Genomic DNA, 23,283 nt, shown 5'->3' on the forward strand with positions numbered 1-23,283 from the left:
TGCAGAATTCTCCCTGGCTGAAGCACTTTCACACAGGTAGGAAGATGGTTTATTTAATCTTTTCGTGGCTTATAAATGTTTATTCAGGTTGGATTTATTTGTAGAAGTATAAATAAGGATTTATTGTCGAATTTAATGAGTTCCCTTCCCCTCCCCCCCCCCTCCCCCCCACCTCGTTCTGGACGCCTAATTTGTAACCTGCGCCTGATTTTTTTAATGTGTAGAACAGGTTTTTTCAGTTCTACAAAAATCTTCACTGGCTCCATTCTACTTTAGTTTGGAGTACATTTTCACTGTGGAAACTTTCAAATCAGGTGTCAGTGGCCGGACACGCCCCCTTTTGAAGAAAAAATTCTGTTCTAAACTAGAACTGTTCTACCTGACTAGAACTGCAGAAAAAAAAATGTGGAGAATTGCGATTTCTAAAATAGTCCGTTCTCCACCAGTTGCTCCTAAAAATAAGGTGTGAATCATGTGGAAACTTGGGCCCATAGAATGGTTATAGCGCCAAGGGAGGCCGTTCGGCCCGTCAAACCCATGCTGGCTCTCCAAGAGCATTCAGCTAGTCCCACTCCCCTGCCCTTTCTCGTAGCCCCGCAATTTTTTTTCTTCAGCTACTGCTCCAACTCTCATTTGAAAGCTACGATTGAGTCTGCTTCCACTACCCTTAGAGGCAGTGCATTCCAGATCCTAACCCCTTGCTGTATAAAAAAAAAAAGTGTGTTTTCCTTCATGTCGCTAATCACCTTAAATCTAAGTCCTCTGGTTCTCGACCCTTCCGCCAATGGGAACAGTTTCTCTATCTACTCTGTCTAGACCCCTCATGATTTTGAACACCTCTATCAAATCTCCTCTCAACCTTCTCTGCTCTAAGGAGAACAACCCCAGTCTATCCACTTGGCTGAAGTCCCTCATACTTGGAGCCATTCTTGTAAATCTTTTCTGCACCTTCTCTAAGGCCTTCACATCCTTCCTAGAGTGCGGTGCCCAGAATTGGACAAAATACTACAGTTGAGGTCAAACCAGTATTTTATAAAGGTGGTTCATAACTTCCTTGCTTTTGTACTCTATGCCTCTGTTTATGAAGCCCAGGATCCTGTATGCTTTTTTACCCGCTTTCTCAACCTGTCCTGCCACCTTCATCAATTTGTGCACATGTACTCCCAGGTCTCTCTGTTCATGTATCCTCTTTAGCATTTTACCCTCTAGTTTATATTGCCTCCCACTTTCACAACCAAGGTGAAGAAAAGGATCTCAGCATTTAGTTACATGCCGTCATTGATGAATTCCTGTTTGCTCTAGACTGAATCCATTCAATCTACCTACTTCAGCAAAGTAATGCAGCCTTGTGCTTCAAATATTGGAAAATATTTAATGTACAAAACTGGAGCTGGATTTTTATTAATGTGCAAAATATGATAAACAACCAATTGGCTTTTGTGTGTGTATAATGGAACAAACAAAACAATTACTATCTTGCCACTATACAACTTGATGTGATATTTTCACATTTTTTATAGTGTGTATATTCCAATGGTTTGAACATACGGTTTGCAAAATCTTCAATTTTTCTAAGTGTGCTTTCGACTTGTATCGGATATTTCCCTGTCTGACACAATTTACATTTAAGCTGTGAGAAAAAATAACTTGTTATTGAAATCTTGTTTCATTTAAAAAATATATATTTAAATCTTGATTTTTTTTTTTTGGTTGAATGTTGCACAGATGTCAAACAATGGGAACTGGATGCATATTCAGTATCAGTCTAAGCTTCAGGCCAGGAAAGCTTTAAGTAAAGATGGAAAGATTTTTGGAGAAGCTATCATGGTTGGAGTGAAGCCGTGCATCGAGAAGGTGAGTTGAAATCGGTTATCCTGATTGGATAAAACTTTCAACTCTTTGGAAAAATATGTTTAATTCAGTTTAAATTTCCAAACAATTTATTGCTGAGAGCCAAGATGAAGAGAATTGGGGGGAATTCCAGCTGACGCACTGAATGTACTCTTTTGACCAAACCTTTGGTCACCTCTTCTAATATCTCTGTGACTTGGTATCAAATTTTGTCCGATAGTGCTCCTGTGAAGCACTTTGGGGCGATTTACTAAGTTATGGGTGCTATATAGATCATGTCTGTTGTGCCTCGTAGGGGACGAGATCTGCATTTTGATTCCGGGAGAAGCTCCTCTGCCACAGGGAGAAGACGATTGAGGAGAACACGAGCGACAACTTTCCCAGTGGCTGGAAGCAGGGAGATTCCCCTGTAGTTGCCGCAGTTACACTTGTCCCCCTTTTTTAAAAATGGTCACAATCACTGCATCTCTGAGATCGCCCGGCCGACATGCTCTCCTCCCTGCAGATGAGAGAGATGAGGTCATGTATCCGGGCCAACAGCGCCTCTCCGCCATATTTTAGCGCCTCAGCAGGGATTCCATGTTATTTTTAAGCTGTTTTATGGCTTTGCCAACCTCGTGCAACGTTGGCGTTTCACTGAGTTGGTGGCAGGTGACATGCTGCGAGATGGAATCGAGAACACTCGAGTCAAAGGCAGAGTCTTGATTGAGGAGATCTTCAAAGTGCTCCTTCCATTGGGTCCTGACAGCCCACCTGTAACAGGGCCTGTGGCTCTCGTATCGGATTGTTCAGCCATCAAAGAGCTCACTTTGGGAGTGGAAGCAAGTCCTCCTCGATTCCGAGGGACTTTCCATGATGATGATGATGATATAAATGCAAGTTGCTGACTGGAATTTTCTTGTTGGGGACGGGGGGCCTCCGGGGCAGACAGGAGGCCGGGTTTCCCACAAGCCCTGTTGACTTTAACGGCAGGACCTGATTTGAATGCGAGGTCTCTGATTCCTGCCCACAGACAGCCAGATTCTGGTTGGTTGCAGGCAGTTAGGCCTTAGAAGCAAGGGCCGGTCCGAGTGAGGGATTGGCAGGGGTTGGGGATTGGTGAGGGGTGGAGGGAAGAGAGAGGATCGGCAAAGGTGGGGTGGGGGGCAGAAGTCGCCGGCCCCATCATCGTTTTGGAGTGGGTTAGACATGAACCCGAGATCCAGGCGATGGGTATAAAGCCACTTAGCTCCTGGATTTAGCAGTCCCCGCCTCTGTTTAACTGCCGGGTTTCACGAATTTTGTGGAACCCATCCAGTTAAATACAAAATGGAGGGGGGAAAAGAGGCTCCCAGCCTCCATTACAATATTTAAATTAAGGTTATGCCCCCTGGGAATGGGTTGGTTGCCTGTCCCAGCTTTGGCATAACCGGAAGTGGGCGGGATCAGGTCGGGAATCCCATTTTTAACATTAACTGTCTCCATGCTCCAAACACCCTTTATTTTTAGGGGAATATTCCGGCTGTTGTCTTTAAAAAAAAACTTAATTCTGGTTATTTTGATTACACATTTGTCTAAAATAGACTGCTGATTACTTTGGAACTTGATCTCGTAAATGAGCTGAAGTAACATAGAAACATTGAAAATAGGTGCAGGAGTAAGCCATTCGGCCCTTCGAGCCTGCACCACCATTCAACAAGATCATGGCTGATCATTCACCTCAGTACCCCTTTTCCTGCTTTCTCTCCATACCCATTGATCCCTTTAGCCATAAGGGCCATATCCAACTCCCTCTTGACTATATCCAATGAACTGGCATCAACAACTCTCTGCGGTAGGGAATTCCACAGGTTAACCACACTGAGTGAAGAAGTTTCTCCTCATCTCAGTCCAAAATGGCTTACCCATTATCCTTAGACTGTGTTCCCTGGTTCTGGACTTCCCCAACATCGGGAACATTCTTCCTGCATCTAACCTGTCCAATCCTGTCAGAATTTTACATGTTTCTATGAGGTTCCCTTCTCATTCTTCTAAATTCCAGTGAATATAAGCCTAGTCGATCCAGTCTTTCTTCATATGTCAGTCCTGCCATCTTGGGAATCAGTCTGGTGAACCTTCGCTGCACTCCCTCAATATCAAGAACGTCCTTCCTCAGATCAGGAGACCAAAACTGAACACAGTATTCCAGGTGAGGCCTCACCAAGGCCCTGCACAACTGCAGTTAGACCTCCCTGCTCCGATACTCAAATCCCCTAGCTTTGAAGGCCAACATGCCATTTGCCGCCTTCACCGCCTGCTGTACCTGCATGCCAACTTTCAATGACTGATTTACCATGATACCCAGGTCTCGTTGCACCTCCCCTTTTCCTAATCTGCCGCCATTCAGATATTATGCCTTCATGTTTCTGCCACCAAAGTGGATAACCTCACATTTATCCACATTATACTGCATCTGCCATGCATTTGCCCACTCATCTAACCTGTCCAAGTCACCCTGCAGCCTCTTGGCATCCTCCTCACAGCTCACACTGCCATCCAGCTTAGTGTCACCTGCAAACTTGGAGATATTATACTCAATTCCTTCTAAATCATTGGTGTATATTGTAAATAGCTGGAGTCCCAGCACTGAGCCCTGTGGCACCCCACTAGTCACTGCCTGCCATTCTGAAAAGGACTCGTTTATCCCGACACTCTGCTTCCTGTCTGCCAACCAGTTCTCTATCCATGTCAATACATTACCCCCAATAACGTGCTTTAATTTTGCACACCAATCTCTTGTGTGTGACCTTTGAAAGTCCAAATACACCACCTCCACAGGTTCTTCCTTGTCCACTCTACTAGTTACATCCTCAAAAAATTCTAGAAGATTTGTCAGGCATGATTTCCCTTTCATAAATCCATGCTGACTTGGACCGATCCTGTCACTGCTTTCTAAATGCGCTGCTATTTCATCTTTAATAATTGATTCCAACATTTCCCCCATTACTGATGTTAGGCTAACTGGTCTATAATTCCCCGTTTTCTCTCTCCCTCCTTTTTTTTTTTAAAGTGGTGTTACATTAGCTACCCTCCAGTACTTAGGAACTGATCCAGAGTTGATAGACTGTTGGAAAATGATCACCAATGCATCCACTATTTCTACGGCCACTTCCTTAAGTACTCTGGAATGCAGACTATCAGGCCCTGGGGATTTATTGGCCTTCAGTCCCATCAATTTCCCTAACACAATTTCCTGACTAATAAGGATTTCCTTCAGTTCCTCCTTCTCGCTAGACCCTCGGTCCCCTAGTATTTCCGGAAGGTTATTTTTGTGTCTTCCTTCATGAAGACCGAACCAAAGTATTTGTTCAATTGGTCTGCCATTTCTTTGTTCCCCATTATAGATTCACCTGATGCTGATTGCAAGGGACCTACGTTTGTCTTCACCAATCTTTTTCTCTTCACATATCTGTAGAAGCTTTTGTAGTCAGTTTTTATGTTCCCAGCAAGTTCCCTCTCATACTCTATTTTCCCCCTCCTAATTAAACGCTTTGTCCTCCTCTGCTGAATTCTAAATTTCTCTCAGTCCTCAAGTTTGACAAATCTTCTGGAATTTTTTGAGGATGTTTCCAGTAGAGTGGACAAGGGAGAACCAGTTGATGTGGTATATTTGGACTTTCAGAAGGCTTTCGACAAGATCCCACACAAGAGATTAATGTGCAAAGTTAAAGCACATGGGATTGTGGGTAGTGTGCTGACATGGATTGAGAACTGGTTGTCAGACAGGAAGCAAAGAGTAGGAGTAAATGGGGACTTTTCAGAATGGCAGGCAGTGACTAGTGGGGTGCCGCAAGGTTCTGTGCTGGGGCCCCAGCTGTTTACACTGTACATTAATGATTTAGACGAGGGGATTAAATGTAGTATCTCCAAATTTGCGGATGACACTAAGTTGGGTGGCAGTGTGAGCTGCAAGGAGGATTCTATGAGGCTGCAGAGCGACTTGGATAGGTTAGGTGAGTGGGCAAATGCATGGCAGATGAAGTATAATGTGGATAAATGTGAGGTTATCCACTTTGGTGGTAAAAACAGAGAGACAGACTATTATCTGAATGGTGACAGATTAGGAAAAGGGGAGGTGCAAAGAGACCTGGGTGTCATGGTACATCAGTCATTGAAGGTTGGCATGCAGGTACAGCAGGCGGTTAAGAAAGCAAATGGCATGTTGGCCTTCATAGCGAGGAGATTTGAGTACAAGGGCAGGGAGGTGTTGCTACAATTGTACAGGGCCTTGGTGAGGCCACACCTGGAGTATTGTGTACAGTTTTGGTCTCCTAACCTGAGGAAGGACATTCTTGCTATTGAGGGAGTGCAGCGAAGGTTCACCAGACTGATTCCCGGGATGGCGGGACTGACCTATCCAGAAAGACTGGATCAACTGGGCTTGTATTCACTGGAGTTCAGAAGAATGAGAGGGGACCTCATAGAAACGTTTAAAATTCTGACGGGGTTAGACAGGTTAGATGCAGGAAGAATGTTCCCAATGTTGGGGAAGTCCAGAACCAGGGGACACAGTCTAAGGATAAGGGGGAAGCCATTTAGGACTGAGATGAGGAGGAATTTCTTCACCCAGAGAGTGGTGAACCTGTGGAATTCTCTACCACAGAAAGTTGTTGAGGCCAATTCACTAAATATATTCAAAAAGGAGTTAGATGAAGTCCTTACTACTCAGGGAATCAAGGGGTATGGTGAGAAAGCAGGAATGGGGTACTGAAGTTGCATGTTCAGCCATGAACTCATTGAATGGCGGTGCAGGCTAGAAGGGCCGAATGGCCTACTCCTGCACCTAGTTTCTATGTTTGCTGCTTTTTCTGACCAATTTATATGCCTCTTCCTTGGATTCAACACTACCCTTAATTTCCCTTGTTAGCCACAGTTGAACCACCTTCCCTGTTTTATTTTTACTCCAGACAGGGATGTACAATTGTTGAAGTTCATCCATGTGATCTTTAAATGTTTGCCATTGCCTATCCACCGTCAACCCTTTTAGTATCATTCGCCAGTCTATTCTAGCCAATTCATGTCTCATACATCGAAGTTACCTTTCCTTAAGTTCAAGACCCTAATCTCTGAATTAACTGTGTCACTCTCCATCTTACAAAGAATTCTACCATATTATAGTCACTCTTCCCCAAGGGGCCTCACACAACAAGATTGCTAATTAGTCCTTTCTCATTACACATCACCCAGTCTACGATGGCCAGCCCTCTAGTTGGTTCCTTGTTTGATGCTGTCCCCAACCTCACTACTACTGTTTGGTGGTCTGTACACAACTCCCATTAGCGTTTTCTGCCCTTTGGTTTTCCGCAGCTCTACCAATACAGATTCCACATCATCCAAGCTAATGTCCTTCCTTACTATTACGTTAATTTCCTCTTTTTAACCAGCAAAGCTACCACGCCTCCTTTTCCTTTCTGTCTATCCTTCCTGAATGTTGAATACCCCTAGATGTAGAGTTCCCAGCCTTGGTCACCCTGGAGCCATGTCTCCGTAATCCCAATTATATGGTATTTGTTAATAGCTGCCTGTGCAGTTAATTCGTCCACTTTATTACGAATACTCCCCGCATTGAGGCACAGAGCCTTCAGGCTTGTCTTTTTAACACACTTTGTTCCTTTAGAATTTTGCTGTAATGTGGGCCATTTTGATTTTTGCCTTGAGTTTCTCTGCCCTCCACTTTTACTTTTCTTCTTTCTATCTTTTGCTTCTGCTCCCATTTTTCTTCCCTTTGTCTCCCTGCATAGGTTCCCACCCCCCTGCCATATTAGTTTAACCCCCCCCCCCCCAACAGCACTAGCAAACACTTCCCCTTGGACATTGGTTCTGGTCCTACCCAGGTGCAGACCGTCTGGTTTGTACTGGTCCCACCTCCCCCGGAACCTGTTCCAATGCCCCAGGAATTTGAATCCCTCCCTCCTGCACCACTCTTCAAGCCACATATTCATCTTGGCTATCCTGCTATTTCTACTCTGACTAGCACGTGGCACTGGTAGCAATCCTGAGATTACTACCTTTTGAGGTCCTACTTTTTAATTAAACTCCTAGCTCCCTAAATTCAGCTTGTAGAACCTCATCCTGTTTTTTTACCTATATGCACCATGACAACTGGTTGTTCACCCTCCCCCTCCAAAATGTCCTGCAGCTGCTCCAAGACATCCTTGTCCCTTGCACCAGGGAGGCAACATACCAACCTGGAGAATCGATTGTATCCGCAGAAACGTCTATCTATTCCTCTTGCAATAGAATACCCTACCACTGTAGCTCTCCCACTCTTTTTCCTGACCTGCTGTGCAGCAGATCCACCCATGGTGCTATGAACTTGGCTGCTGCTGCCCTCCCTGATTCATTCCCTTCCCCCCCCCCCCCCCCCCCCCCCCCCAACAACACCCAAGGTGTTGTATCTGTTTTGCACGGGATGACTGCAGGAGACCCCTGCACTACCTTCCACTGCTCTGCCTGATGGTCACCCATTTCCTATCTGCCTAAGTAACCTTTTCCTGCGGTGTGACCAACTCACTCAACATGTTATTCACGACATCCTCAGCATCGCAGATGCTCCAGAGTGAATCCATGCGCAGCTCCAGTGCTGCAATGCAGTCTGTCAGGAGCTGCAGCTGGATACACTTCCTGCACATGTAGTTGTCAGGGACACTGGAAGCGTCCGAGTTCCCACTTAGCACAGGAGGAGCATGACACAGGTCTGGGCTCTCCTGCCATGACTTAACCCTTAAATTAATTTAATTTGGCACCAATGCCAAAGGTTTCTTACTGATAAAGGAAAAGAAAAAGAAGAAAAACAACTCACCAATCACTTACCCCCCTTGGCTGTGACGTCACACTTCGATTTCTTTTAACTTTTTTGCCTTCTCTCCCTGCTGCAGCTGCACCAGCTGGCTCCTCCTCCGACGCTGCTGCTCCCTCCTCGACTGCTGGGCCTTTTATGGGCCTCCCCTGGACTCTCGCTCCTCCTCAACGCTGCCAGTAGGCAATCAGTAGCTCAGAGTGCACTATATCATTTCAGTTCTTTTGGATTCAGGAGCTTCTCACAGTTTCCCTGATGTTATCATTAGTCACTGTTTCGGTTTAGGGGAACAAGGAGAAAAGAAGAAAAAGTCAAATACCACCTCATGACACTTCTGAATTTTTAGAGCTATTTGACAGAAAAATACTTTAGTGCTCCTTCTACTCCCCAGCCCCTTCCCCACCTGGCAGGAAAGTAGTCAAGTGTCACTAAGTAGATCACCTTGCTGTATCCTGCAGGTAGGGGTGCCTAGGGAAAATGCTTCCAGTAGCTAACTTGCCTACATGGTGGAATTTTGAAGATACAAACTGGAAAGAAGATAGAAAATGGTGACCAATACCAAGTATTTTTTTATTATCCAGAGCGTTATGGATACATTTGATAGAAGTTATCGATCTCTCTTCTCAGTCTACAGTCCTCCTATCAACACTTTGGATACAACTGTACATTCACCAAGCACACCAAGAACTGCAATGAGGCCTCTGGCTGCAGCGTACAAAGCTTCTAGCAGTGACTACCAGGTACATGTGGAAAAACAAGAGATTGCTGCTTGTGTTTAATTTGATGAGTGGTTTGAGCTAAGTCTAATAATACCCCCCCCTCCTCTTTGTTTTAGGTGGTTTCTGACAGGCAGATCCCTCGAAAAGATGAGAGTCTTGTTTCCAAAGCCATGGAGTACATGTTTGGTTGGTAGTGCTCCTATTCAGGAACCTTGAGGAATACAGATTTTTTGAAGACTAATAACATTTGCAGATAAACACTTCTTAATGTGCAATTACACACACTGCTCTAGTAATTAACAGCAAAAAAAACTCCACCACTAAAACAGTTTGGTTAGTTGTATAACCACTGTTATTGGGACATGGGTGTGCATTTATCGAGGCCTACTTTCCGACCAGGTAACCTGTAAATAGTTTGCACTTTAAAGTTTGACCATGCATAAGTTTACAGGAAGTGTGATTACAAGGGTGTTTTGCCACATAAAATTGGTAACAAGTGTTAAAATGTCAAATTGTTGCCTTTTTAATTTTTTGGTGCATGCATTTCTCTAGTATGAAATGTGTTTTGGGGCAGGGGGTGGGGTGGAGTACTTTTCTGATCATGTTCTTCATTTCTCTGAGCTGAAATCTGTCCCTGAGGTTTCCAATTGTAATTTTAATCTACATTATCAAGTAAAAATAAATGATCTTTGTACATGTAGGCAAAGTCCATGACCATGTGTAGTATAACTGATGTGCTGTCCTAGAATTTGTTTTTCTAAATGGAGCTGACTGTTGCTTCAAATTACCACTTGCACTAAAATGACTGGTGGGTAAGCAGATTTTTTTTTTTGCTTCTGCCAAAAAGTTCAAAATTTTAAATGTTGAGTCCTAGTACTGTAGATTCCTAAGTGCTGTTAGTAATTTTTGGTGTTCACTGTTTTGTAAAACAAGTTTTTAAAAGATATTTTTCAAAAAGCAAAATATTGTGCATATCAGGATTTGCAGATGGGCAATGAAGTTTGTGTATGAAACTTTTCTAATTTAGCTAGATTTTACAGAATTGTGTGTATTTATTAGAATGATTCATTCTTTATATTCTGAAATTTGTCTTGGAAAACATTGTTCAGCAACAGTCACAAATTAAAATAACACCCTTGCATATATAAAATGGTGTCATGGAAATGTTAGCATGTTTGAAAACAAAGTTGGATGCATTAAGTGGTCAGTGACATGAAATCATGTCCCATCACTGATCCAGCCTGACCATTAATTTTATTTCAAGATTTCAATACAAAGATCTCCCCCAGAAGTCAAATCTATTGTGGAGAACGAGTGACAGATCACATGGAAGCCCAAAGAATAAGTGCTTCTAAGTATATGAGATGAAATATTTGAGAGTAAATTTCCAGTACTATCTCAGTTACACGATTTATACTACGCATGGTAATGGGAGCATTGTTAAAAACACGGCTAAGTTGGTTTATACATGCTTTGGTGAACCATTTGATGAATGTTTAAGTTATGTACTGGGGTATCTTTCTATATTGCTGAAACGATGGTTAGTAGGTACATGAGCGATATATATTTTTGTAATCAGTATAATTATACATGTGTATACCAGGTTTTTTCTGCAAGTGATTTGTGGAATGTCACAATCTAACCTATAGTACACAGGGCAAGTATAACAATATTGTAATTTTATAAATTTTAAACAGTTTCACATACATTTATGACTTTTTATAGCAATCTTCAGTTTCCAATGTGTGTGATAAATTTGACACATATCGTCAGTAATTGCAGTATGGTATGTTTCATCACCCAATATGCTTCCAGGTTCAGTCCTAGTATGTGGCTAGCTGATCTTTGCTGGGCAGTGGAAGTAGAAGAGTTGACTTCAGTGCCTCTTGAGTAGTGGGTGGTGGGGGATGAGAAGTTTCACACATGTAATTGCAATCCAGTGAACCTTGCTGGAACATTTACATTTGTGAGGTTGACTGAGGCCAGGATACCCTCCATGCCCACATAGTTTGCAAATCATTGCTGTCTAAGAACATAGGAAGAATGGCCACGTTGAAGGACTGGCAGCACCTGTGGAACTTTCCCAGCAGGACTCTAGAGGAGGCAAAGGATTGATGCATTATTTTAAGTGATTTATTTTTGGAACAGCAAATCTTTATCAAAAATGAAAAATTATTAAAGTTAACCGTTACTACCCCTCCCCCCCCAAAAAAAAAACTGAGGAGCTTGACATGACACTGATAACAAATTCCAACTTATCCAATCACAATTTTTTTTTTTAATGCACTTCTCAAGGTGGCAAAGTACTGCTTTTTGTTGCATGCAAAATACACTATCCGAGTAGTAGGAGCTTCAGTCGACATTATAGTTATCCTAGCATTTAAAAATATTGAGAGAGACTATAAACCAACAGTGGTGCAGAAAAACATATTTAACCAAACTAATCTGGTATGTTTGGATTAGTAAACTACCCGAGTCAAAATCTATACACAGTTTCTCTATATAAATACTATTATATCAAAGGAATACAAAAAATGTTTACATGTATGAACAGCTTTCGGAAACGGCTGTTCTGTAATGATAGCAGCCCAGAAAATCCTCACTGAGAAGAAGTGGACACATCTCTGGGTAGGTGGCAGGATGCACTGCCTAGTCATTTGTAATTGGCCCAGGACTTCTAACACTAACCTTGGTGGACATTCCAGACCTGGGGGACATTCCCTGTTTTACATGGCCGTGCTGTGTGGCAGGCACCTGAGCTACAAGTGATACTGAAGAGGCCAGAAAGTGTGGCTGAAGACTACCTGGCTAGGAGGTGTCATGTGCCCTCACTGGAACCATTATTTCACTGTAAGGTTTAAATTGTAAATTTATAATGAAAGCAAATTTCTATATTGCCATTTTGTTTAGAGTTAGATACTCTTTGCTTCCCCATTACATTTTATATATATTACAGTATTTATTAAAAAAAACAGTTCTTTGGAAATACCTTTGGGACATCCAGTCATTAAATGAAAGGCAGTGAAGCTTCCTATAAAGGCTGTTCTTAAGCCAATTCCTGGGAAGGAAGCAAGAGTGATTCAAGATGACTCCATCTAGTTTTTTCCTCCCTCCGTGTGGGAAGTGTACTTGCCATTTGCTTCTATCTTTATGACACTGATTTGTCTTGGGGCTGTGGAGGGGAAATTGGATAGACCTTGTATCTGAAAACTCTTGGAGCACACTGGATGACCATGTGAGACGTTTCTTGTATAATCTGATTCTTTAGACAGGCAAATTTAATTTCTGCTCATGAGTATTTTAATGCACATTTATTCTGAGTTTTTCTAGGTATTGTCTGTTCCTACTCGAGGATCTGTTGTGATTTATTATGTCTTTGAGCTCCTGTAGTAATGCAAACGGCTTCCATGATTTTATTTTAAAAGAAGCACCATTCAAAGGATTTGCAAGAACATTAAAATCTAATACATAAAATAGAAAATAGAAACAGTTACAGCCATTCAGCCTCAAACCTGTTCTGTAACCTCAACTCCTTTTGCCCACCTTTTTCACCATATCCTTTGATATCCTTCACAAAAATTGTATTGACCCACACTATTGAAGTCACAGTGTATCATATTTTTTGCAGAATTCTAAAAGAAATGTTTTCTGTTGTATTCTAGGATTAAAACACCTGCTGAATCTTTCATTGGTTTCAAATTATAATCAAAAAAATTGTACTATAAACGTGGAAATTATTAGATTAAAAAAGGACTTTAATTATGCACTTGGTGAGGAGAGGACATCTTGTATTGTGACGAATTAAATTAATTCTGCAAAGTCAATATCTTGTATTTGATTTAGTTATAAGTTGGTGTTTATGTCACGAACAGTATTTTGCAGAACAATGTCAAATATTTTTGCTTCAGGAATTCTGGAATGGGTTATTGCAGCAATTGCGCTTGGATTTCTGCAACTAAGCCAAATCATATTTACATTTACTGACTTTAAAAATTTGATCTACTCATGTTAAAATAAAATGGGTTTAATACATTACATCAGAAAATATGCTTAAACACTTGTATTCACCCAGTTAAAATATCAGTTGCACTTGTTTACATGTGAATCCAATAAATAGCAGCTAAGCTCCTTGTCTCCAGGAAGCAACAGCTCGGCATTCATATATGCATATCCAACACGTAATTCAACATCTTATCCACTAAGTGTATACTATGAATAAATTACAATAAATTTCAAATAGGGCAGTTTGATGCTGAGAATCTAGCTTGAGACTAGTATGCACTTGAATTAAGTGATTTGTGAATTAAGTTAGAATGCTATCTGCCTCCTTATAACTTGTAAGATGCACCTTAAGTCGTAAACATTATTTTGAAAGTCCAAAATATATCTTTTGAAAAAGAAAAAAATCCTATTTCATGCAGTGAATTTAAAATATTGTAAAAAGTAATGGATATTTCAATAAGTAACTTCATAATATAAAATGTAAATATTGATCACTTATTAAATGTATACCAATACTGTTTCCTAGTAAGTAAAGTAAATAGTGACAACTGGGCAGTGCTGTGAATAGAGATATTGTCCTTTGGCCACTGGGGGCATATGTAAATGGAGCCTAAGTATAATGAAAATGTCTCCCTCTAAAGAGTCTACTTGTAACATGAGATTTGGGCTCTACGGTTTCCAGTTTGTGAAAACCCACTGCAAATTTGCCCATAACTTGGCAGCAACTTACTTTTGCTCAGAGAGGCCATAAGGATCTGCTGGTTCTGACTTTATAAGCAGTGGACCATGTCCACATGGCAAAATAAGTTGGCTGCATATGCTTGGGTTAATGGCTTAATTGACCCTTTTATACTGCATGAATTTGTCCCACTGCATTATGACCTTGTATCCCTATTTAAGCCATGAGGCTGATCTCTAGATTCAGAGGGAGACGAGGAAAGTGTGGAGAAACTTGGGCTCTCCAGTTCAGGGTGACTTTATTGAGGTGTGCAAGGTGGAAAAGGTAGGTCAGGAAAATTAATTGCACTTTGGTTTCAAGAGTAGGACAAGGGAAGATGGATTCAACCTTGTAATAGTGAAGGCTTATGAGACAAACATCTGGAACCTGTCTGAAGAGACCTTTGGGGGATGGGACAGGAAGTTTGAATTTAGACACAAACCGAACTGAGTAAAGTTTTAATTGAAACAGGAAGGGACATTGAGTGACATTCGAGGTAGCCCATCAGTGAAAGGGTCAAGTTATCTCTGACCAAACAAAACTGCACATCAGACTGGCCGGGAGGAGCCAGTGTATAAAACTTCAAGACAAAGGAATCTTCTTTCTCTTAGAAGCGGACGTCATGAGGGAACTTTTGGTAAGCAAGCCAAGAAAAACCATTTGAGAGGTATAGTTAGGTTGAATTGATCACTCGGCGAACTATACAAATGTTATTCGGCATTAATCTTGTGAGGAAGTGTATAGTTACTGCAAGTAGGATTTAGTTTAAGTTGCTTGTTTGTACGGATGAATTTAAAATGGTGAAGCGGATAATTTGTAGTTTCATTTGATAATGTTGAACCTGTACTCAATAGTGTTGAACTAGGAATTTATAGTTTTAATCTTTTTAATAAAGTTCATTGTATTGGAAAATCTGTGTCCTGAAAAGTTTTGTTTGAAAACTAGGAAAAAGACCTACAATAAGAAAATTTACAAGGATGCGTTTATTTGTACTAACTAAAAGGCAGCCGTTTCTCTTGCTCTCCATTATCACAGGACATATTGCTGATTGGTCCCCTTGGAGGATAATCTACACCCTGAAGTTCCTCTGGAATGTGTAACTGGAATCGCCGAGCGCAAGTTCTGACTGACATTCCAATTTGTAATTCGATCCATTTTGACTTCAGAAGCCAGAGGATCCCTCCCCCAACCGAAGCCCCTTACACCAGCGCAAGTGCTGCCTCCGCCAACTAAAGTCACTTACCCCAGCGCAAGTGCATCCCTTCCCCAACCAAAGTCCCTTACACAGGCGCAAGATCTTGCCCTGCCCAACCCCCAGATGGGGCATTGTGTGCGGATTGTTAATAGGTTTATTGCGTATACAGTGAATAATGACAGTCGTGACTTCTGGATTTCATCCATCCCAACACACGTACCAGGGGGTTGGAAGAAGGTGATCTGCCTTCCCAGAGCTCCCCCCACCTGTGTGATTTTCTCTTGCTGCCCCCACCGCAGGCTCTTTTTTTTGCGCTCTCTCCCCCAGCCCCCCAGGCTTTTGCTCATCCCCCCCCTCGCCCCAGGCACCCTCTTTTTTTTTTCCCCCCGACTTACTCCTTCCAGATTTTTTTTTCTTCTGCCTCCCCCTTCTTCCAGGTGCGCGCTCTCTCTCTCTCTCTCTCTCTCTCTCTCTTCCCCCGTCCCCCTCCCCCTAGGCGCTCTCTCCCTTGCACCCGCTCCCCAGATTCTCTTTCTCCCCGCAACACTCCACCCAGTTTCCCCTCTCTCCTCCCCCCTGGCGCTCTTTTTTCCCCCCCACCACCCGCCCGCCCCCCCGGCGCGTACGCTCTCTCTCTTTTCCCCCCCCCACTTCCAGGCTCTGTCGTCCCCCCTTCCAGGCTCTCTTTCCCGCCCCCCCCTCCCAAGGCTCTCTTTCCCCATCGCAGGCTCAGTCTCTGCTCCCCCTCCCCCCAGGCTCTCCCTTCTCTTACTTCCCCCCGTCCCCGAAAGGCGCTCTCTCCCCTTTCTCAACCCTCCCCCGGCTCTCTCCTCTTCCCCCCCCCCCCCCTTTTCCAGGATCGTTCTTCTCCTTTCCCCCCTCCCAGGCTCTCTTCTCTTTGTCACTCCCACCCCTCCTGGCTTTCTCCCCCACCTCCTTCCAGGCTCTCTTTTTTCCCCCCCCACCCCCCCGGCACTCTCTTTTCCCCCCCCCCCCCCCCCATCTGTACATGCTGTTTGTAACCACCAGATCGTGTCATTGTTGGATGCCACTGAGCACCGCGCACATGGTGCTGCCCTGGTATAAAAGGCCAGCCATTTTGTGAGTCACGTACTTTGGGACGTAATAAAGCAGAGCCAAGGGTGTTCCTTGTTCAGTTAAACAGTACTCAGTTTGTACCTTTTTCTTGTATACACAACATGTGGCGATGAGAATACAAGAACATTTGTTTGCAAAATGAGCATGATTTGACTTTTAGTGATTCGTGGAGGGAGAAGATTGGGAAGACTTTGAGTCGTTTGAACCAGGATTTCGTGGCCAACAAAATGAAGGAGATCGGCACTGGGTCATGTTCCTCACTGTGTGCAGTTTAAAGATCTACAGTCTGATAAAGAATCTACTCATGCCTAGTGATCCAACAGAGAAAATGTACAAGGAGTTGTGTACAGTGGTAAGGGAGCACCTCAAGCCAGACGACGGCGGCATCATCTCGAGATACAGGTTTTATACACACGCTCGATCGGAGGGTCAGAGCGTGGCGGAATTTGTTGCCGACCTAAGACGTCGCGCAGGACCGTGCAAGTTCGGGATAGTGTTGGCAGACATGTTGTGGGACTTTGTTATCGGTATCAACCACGAGGTGATCCTGCGCAAACTTCTGGCGGTAGAGGAGTGAATTTAAAAAGGGCCATCCAGATGGCTCAATCATGGAGGATGATGATGGACAGGAGTTTAAAGCAAATATGGGTGAAGGCCCGAACCTCGACAAGTACTGTAAATGGTATTGATTTGGCGTTCGGCAGAGCACCACATGGCAGGGCTTATCCGGCTGCGTTTGCGAAACCTGTGGCTGCCCAAAGTCCGCCAGCGGGAATGTATCCAATTTTTCCGTGTTGGCGTTTTGGGGGAAGTCATCGGCACCAGCAGTGCCGATTTAAGCAATATAGTTGCAAAGGCTGTCTGAGAATGGGGCATCTCCAGCGCAAGTGTCCGCAGATGAGCAAGCGAGCTGCGACACACCACGTGGAGGATGAGAGTCAGGCTAGCGTGGATCCGGATACGCAATCCAAGATGCTAGAGATGGAAGTGTATGGACTGTACTCTTTCATAACCAAGAGAGAACCAATTTTGATGTGAAGTTTTTAACGGATACCGGTATCAATGGAACTGGACACAAGGGCGAGTCAATCGGTCATGAATGAGAGGGCAGTTAATAAGCTGTGGGATACTAAGACTGTGAGGCCGAGGCTGAATAACGTGTCGAATAACGATGTGGTTCATGAGTTACCGCTGTGGATTGTTCCAGGCAATGGCCCAAAGCTGCTCGGCAGGAGCTGTTTGGAGAAAATCAGATGCCACTGGAACGACATAAAGGCATTATCGTCAGAGGAAGATACATGTGCCCAAGTATTGAGCAAGTTCCCCTCGCGGTTCGAACCGGGTATCGGCAACTTCGTGTCCCTGATGATGTGTGCAGGAAGTGTATCCAGTTGCAGCTCCTGTCAGACCACATTGTGGCACTGGAGCAGTGCATGGATTCACTCTGGAGCATCCGCAATGCTGAGGATGTCGTGAATAGCATGTTTAGTGAGTTGGTCACACTGCAAGTAAAGGTTAGAAAGGCAGATAGGGAATGGGTGACCATCATGGGGGAGATGGGACCAGTACAAACCGGACGGTCTGCACCTGGGCAGGACTGGAACCAATGTCCTAGGGGGAGTGTTTGCTAGTGCTGTTGGGGAGGAGTTAAACTAATATGGCAGGGGGATGGGAACCAATGCAGGGAGACAGAGGGAAACAAAAAGGAGAAAAAGCAAAAGACAAAGGAGATGAGTAAAAGTGGAGGGCAAAAAACAACGGGCCACTGAATATAAAGGGGCTGCAGGAGGGGTCAAAACTAAAAATCATGGTTTAAAAACTAGTATTAAAACACTCTACCGAAATGCATGCAGCATTCGAAATAAAGTAAATGAGTTGATGGCACAAATCATTACAAATGGGTATGATTTGGTGGCCCTTACAGAAACGTGGTTGCAGGGTGGCCAAGACTGGGAATTAAACATACAGGGGTATCTGACAATTCGGAAAGATAGACAAGAAGGAAAAGGAGGTGGGGGAGCTCTGTTAATAAAGGATGATATCAGGGCAGTTGTGAGAGACGATATTGCCTCTAATGAACAAAATGTTGAATCATTGTGGGTGGAGATTAAAGATAGTAAGGGGAAAAAGTCACTGGTAGGCATAGTTTATAGCCCCCCAAATAATAACTTCATGGTGGGGCGGGCATTAATCAAGGGAATAATGGAGGCATGTGAAAAAGGAACGGCAGTAGTCATGGGGGATTTTAACCTATATATCGATTGGTCAACTGAAATCGCATGGGGTAGCCTGGAGGAGGAATTCATAGAATGCTTACGGGATTGTTTCTTAGAACAGAACCTACAAGGGAGCAAGCTATCTTAGATCTGGTCCTGTGTAATGAGACAGGAAAAATAAACGATCTGCTCGTAAAAGATCCTCTCGGAATGAGTGATCACAGTATGGTTGAATTTGTAATACAAATTGAGGGTGAGGAAGTTGTGTCAGAAACGAGCATACTATGCTTAAACAAAGGGGACTACAGTGGGATGAGGGAAGATTTGGCTAAAGTAGACTGGAAACAGACTAAACGGTGGCACAATTGAGGAACAGTGGAGGACTTTTAAGGAGCTCTTTCATAGTGCGCAACAAAAATATATTCCAGTGAAAAAGAAGGGCAGTAAGAGAAGGAATACCCAGCCGTGGATAACCAAGGAAATAAAGGAGAGTATCAAATCACAGACCAATGCATATAAGGTGGCCAAGGTTAGTGGGAAACTAGAGGATTGGGAACATTTTAAACAGCAAAGAATGACTAAAAAAGCAATAAAGAAAGGAAAGATAGATTACGAAGGTAAACTTGCGCAAAACATAAAAACAGATAGTAAAAGCTTTTACAGATATATAAAACAGAAAAGAGTGACTAAAGTAAATGTTGGTCCCTTAGAAGATGAGAAGGGGGATTTAATAATGGGAAATATGGAAATGGCTGAGACCTTATAATTATTTTGCTTCGGTCTTCACAGTGGAAGACACAAAAACCATGCCAAAAATTGCTGGTCACAGGAATGTGGGAAGGAAGGACCTTGAGACAATCACTATCACTAGGTGGGTAGTGCTGGACAGGCTAATGGGACTCAAGGTAGACAAGTCCCCTGGTCCTGATGAAATGCATCCCAGGGTATTAAAAGAGATGGCGGAAGTTATAGCAGATGCATTCGTTATAACTACCAAAATACTCTGGACTCTGGGGAGGTACCAGCGGATTGGAAAGCAGCTAATGTAACGCCTCTGTTTTTTAAAAAAAAAAGGGGGCAGACAAAAGGCAGGTAACTATAGGCCGGTTAGTTTAACATCTGTAGTGGGGAAAATGCTTGAAACTATCATTAAGGAAGAAATAGCAAGACATCGAGATAGATGCAATCAAGCAGATGCAGCATGGATTCATGAAGGGGAAATCATGTTTAACTAATTTACTGGAATTCTTTGAGGATATAACGAGCATGGTGGATAGAGGTGTACTGATGGATGTGGTGTATTTAGATTTCCAAAAGGCATTCAATAAGGTGCCACACGAAAGGTTACTGCAGAAGATAGAGGTACGCGGAATCAGAGGAAATGTATTAGCATGGATAGAGAATTAGCTGGCGAACAGCAAGCAGAGAGTCGGGATAAATGGGTTCTTTTTGGGTTGGAAATCGGTGGTTAGTGGTGTGCCAGAGGGATCAGTGCTGGGACCACAACTGTTTACAATATACATAGATGACCTGGAAGAGGGGACAGAGTGTAGTGTAACAAAATTTGCAGATGACACTAAGATTAGTGGGAAAGCGGGTTGTATAGAGGACATAGAGAGGCTGCAAAGAGATTTGGACAGGTAAAGCGAATGGGCTAAGGTTTGGCAGATGGAATACAATGTCGGAAAGTGTGAGGTCATCCACCTTGGGGGAAAAAAATCAGTAAAAGGGAATATTATTTGAATGGGGAGAAATTGCAACATGCTGAGGCGCAGAGGAACCTGGGGGTCCTTGTGCATGAAACTCTTTCAGGAGCAAACAAAAAACATTAAACCGTGCCCCCCGATCTGGGGGAAACACCAACATTTACAATGCCCTTTATCATTTTTTGGGGGTTTTTTTTGGGCACAGAATCGAATTTTTCTCCAAGTGCCCCCTATAAAAGGGGAGGGGGACACCGGCCATTAAAACGCATGAATACCAAAAAGTTAGTTTGCAGGTGCAGCAGGTAATCAGGAAGGCGAATGGAATGTTGCCTTTCATTTCGAGAGGGATGGAGTACAAAAGCAGGGAGGTTCTTCTGCAACTGTACAGGGTATTGGTAAGGCTGCACCTGGAGTACTGCGTGCAGTTTTGGTCACCTTACTTAAGGAAGGATATACTGGCTTTGGAGGGGGTACAGAGACGATTCACTAGGCTGATTCCGGAGATGAGGGGGTTACCTTATGATGATAGATTGAGTAGACTGGGTCTTTACTCGGAGTTCAGAAGGATGAGGGGTGATCTTATAGAAACATTTAAAATAATGAAAGGGGTCGACAAGATAGAGGCAGAGAGGGTGTTTCCACTGGTAGGGGAGACTAGAACCAGGGGGCACAGCCTCAAAGTACGGTGGAGCCAATTTAAAACCGAGTTGAGAAGGAATTTCTTCTCCCAGAGGGTTGTGAATCTGTGGAATTCTCTGCCCAAGTAAGCAGTTGAGGCGAGCTCATTGAATGTATTCAAGTCATAGATAGATAGATTTTTAACCAATAAGGGAATTAAGGGTTATGGGGAGCGGGCGGGTAAGTGGAGCTGAGTCCACGGCCAGTTCAGCCATGATCTTATTGAATGGCGGAGCAGGCTCGAGGGGCTAGATGGCCTACTCCTATTCCTAATTCTGATGTTCTTAATATCAGGCAGAGCAGGAGTAAGAAGGTAGTGCAGGGGGTTCCCTGCGGTCATCTCCCTCCAAAACAGATATACCACTTTGGATACTGATGGGTGAGATGGCTCATCGGGGGAAGGCAGCAGCAGCCAAGTTCATGGCACCATGGGTGGCTCTGCTGCACAGGAGGGCAGGAAAAAGAGTGGGAGAGCTATAGTGGTAGGGGATTCTATTGTAAGGGGAATAGATAGACGTTCTGCAGCCGCAATCGAGACTCCAGATTGCCTCCCCGGTGCAAGAGTCAAGGATGTCTTGAAGCGGCTGCAGGGTATTCTGAAGGGGACGAGTGAACAGCCATTTGACGTGGTGCATATAGGTACAAATGATATAGGTAAAAAATGGGATGAGGTCCTACAAGCTGAATTCAGGGAGCTCGGAGTTAAATTTTAAAAGTAGGACCTCAAAAGTAGTAGTCTCAGGATTGCTACCAGTGCCATGTGCTAGTCAGAATAGAAATAGCAGGATAGTTAAGATGAATATGTGGCTTGAGGAATGGTGCAAGAGGGAGGGATTCAAATTCCTGGGACATTGGAACCGGTTCTGAGGGAGGTGGGACCAGTACAAACCGGATGGTCTGCACCGGGGTAGGACCGGAACCGATGTCATAGGGGAAGTGTTTGCTCATGCTGTTAGGGAGGGTTTAAACTAAAACGGCAGGGGGATGGGACTTTATGCAGGGAGAGAGGGAAGTAAAATGGAGGCAGAAGCAAAACGTAGACAGGAGATAATGAAAAGTGGAGGGCAGAGAAATCAAAGGCAAAAATCAAAAAGGGCCACATTACAACATAATTCTAAAAGGGCAAAGTGTGTTTTTTAAAAAAAAAAGCCTGAAGGCTTTGTGTCTCAATGCGAGGAGCATTCGTAGTAAGGTGGATGAATTAACTGCGCAGATAGCTGTAAACGGATATGATGTAATTGAGATTATGGAGACATGACTCCAGGGTGACCAAGGCTCGGAACTCAACATCCAGGGGTATTCAATTTTCAGGAAGGATAGACTGAAAGGAAAAGGAGGTAAGATATTGCTGCTGGTTAAAGAGGAAATTAACGCAAAAGTAAGGAAGGATGATGTGGTGATGTGGAATCTGTATGGGTTGAGCTGTGGAACACCAAAGGGCAGAAAACGTGAGTGGGAGTTGTTTACAGACCACCAAACAGTAGTAGTGAGGTTGGGGACAGCATCAAACAAGAAATCTGGGATACGTGCAATAAAGGTACAGCAGTTATCATGGGCAATTTTAATCGACGTATCGATTGGGCTAACCAAACTGGTAGCAATACGTTGGAGGAGGATTTCCTGGAGTTTATTAGGGATCGTTTTCTAGACCAATATGTCGAAACATAGAAACATAGAAACATAGAAAATAGGTGCAGGAGTAGGCCATTCAATGAGTTCATGGCTGAATATGCAACTTCAGTACCCCATTCCTGCTTTCTCACCATACCCCTTGATTCCCCTAGTAGTAAGGACTTCATCTAACTCCTTTTTGAATATATTTAGTGAATTGGCCTCAATAACTTTCTGTGGTAGAGAATTCCACAGGTTCACCACTCTCTGGGTGAAGCAATTCCTCCTCATCTCGGTCCTAAATGGCTTCCCCCTTATCCTTAGACTGTGTCCCCTGGTTCTGGACTTCCCCAACATTGGGAACATTCTTCCTGCATCTAACCTGTCTAACACCGTCAGAATTTTAAACGTTTCTATGAGGTCCCCTCTCATTCTTCTGAACTCCAGTGAATACAAGCCCAGTTGATCCAGTCTTTCTTGATAGGTCAGTCCCGCCATCCCGGGAATCAGTCTGGTGAACCTTCGCTGCACTCCCTCAATAGCAAGAATGTCCTTCCTCCGGTTAGGAGACCAAAACTGTACACAATACTCCAGGTGTGGCCTCACCAAGGCCCTGTACAATTGTAGCAACACCTCCCTGCCCCTGTACTCAAATCCCCTCGCTATGAAGGC

At 43.7% G+C, this 23,283-nt stretch overlaps 1 protein-coding gene across 5 annotated transcripts in view; it reads left to right on the plus strand.

Moving 5' to 3' along the window:
* The window catches only part of nup35 (nucleoporin 35), a 32,076-nt gene extending 17,101 nt beyond the window's left edge, over nt 1-14,975 (plus strand). For 4 of the 5 annotated variants that reach the window (XM_070875822.1, XM_070875821.1, XM_070875823.1 and 1 more), the window contains 3 exons: nt 1,726-1,854; nt 9,250-9,408; nt 9,504-14,975. In XM_070875822.1, coding sequence (XP_070731923.1) covers nt 1,726-1,854; nt 9,250-9,408; nt 9,504-9,581 — 366 coding nt within the window. In that variant the 3' untranslated portion in view covers nt 9,582-14,975. The remainder of the gene's footprint in view (nt 1-1,725; nt 1,855-9,249; nt 9,409-9,503) is intronic. The other variant, XM_070875825.1, reaches the window with a different exon arrangement.
* The last annotated feature ends 8,308 nt before the right edge of the window (nt 14,976-23,283 follow it).

Source organism: Pristiophorus japonicus, chromosome 3 (genome assembly GCF_044704955.1).
Source record: "Pristiophorus japonicus isolate sPriJap1 chromosome 3, sPriJap1.hap1, whole genome shotgun sequence".
NCBI classification, from domain to species: Eukaryota; Metazoa; Chordata; class Chondrichthyes; family Pristiophoridae; genus Pristiophorus; species Pristiophorus japonicus.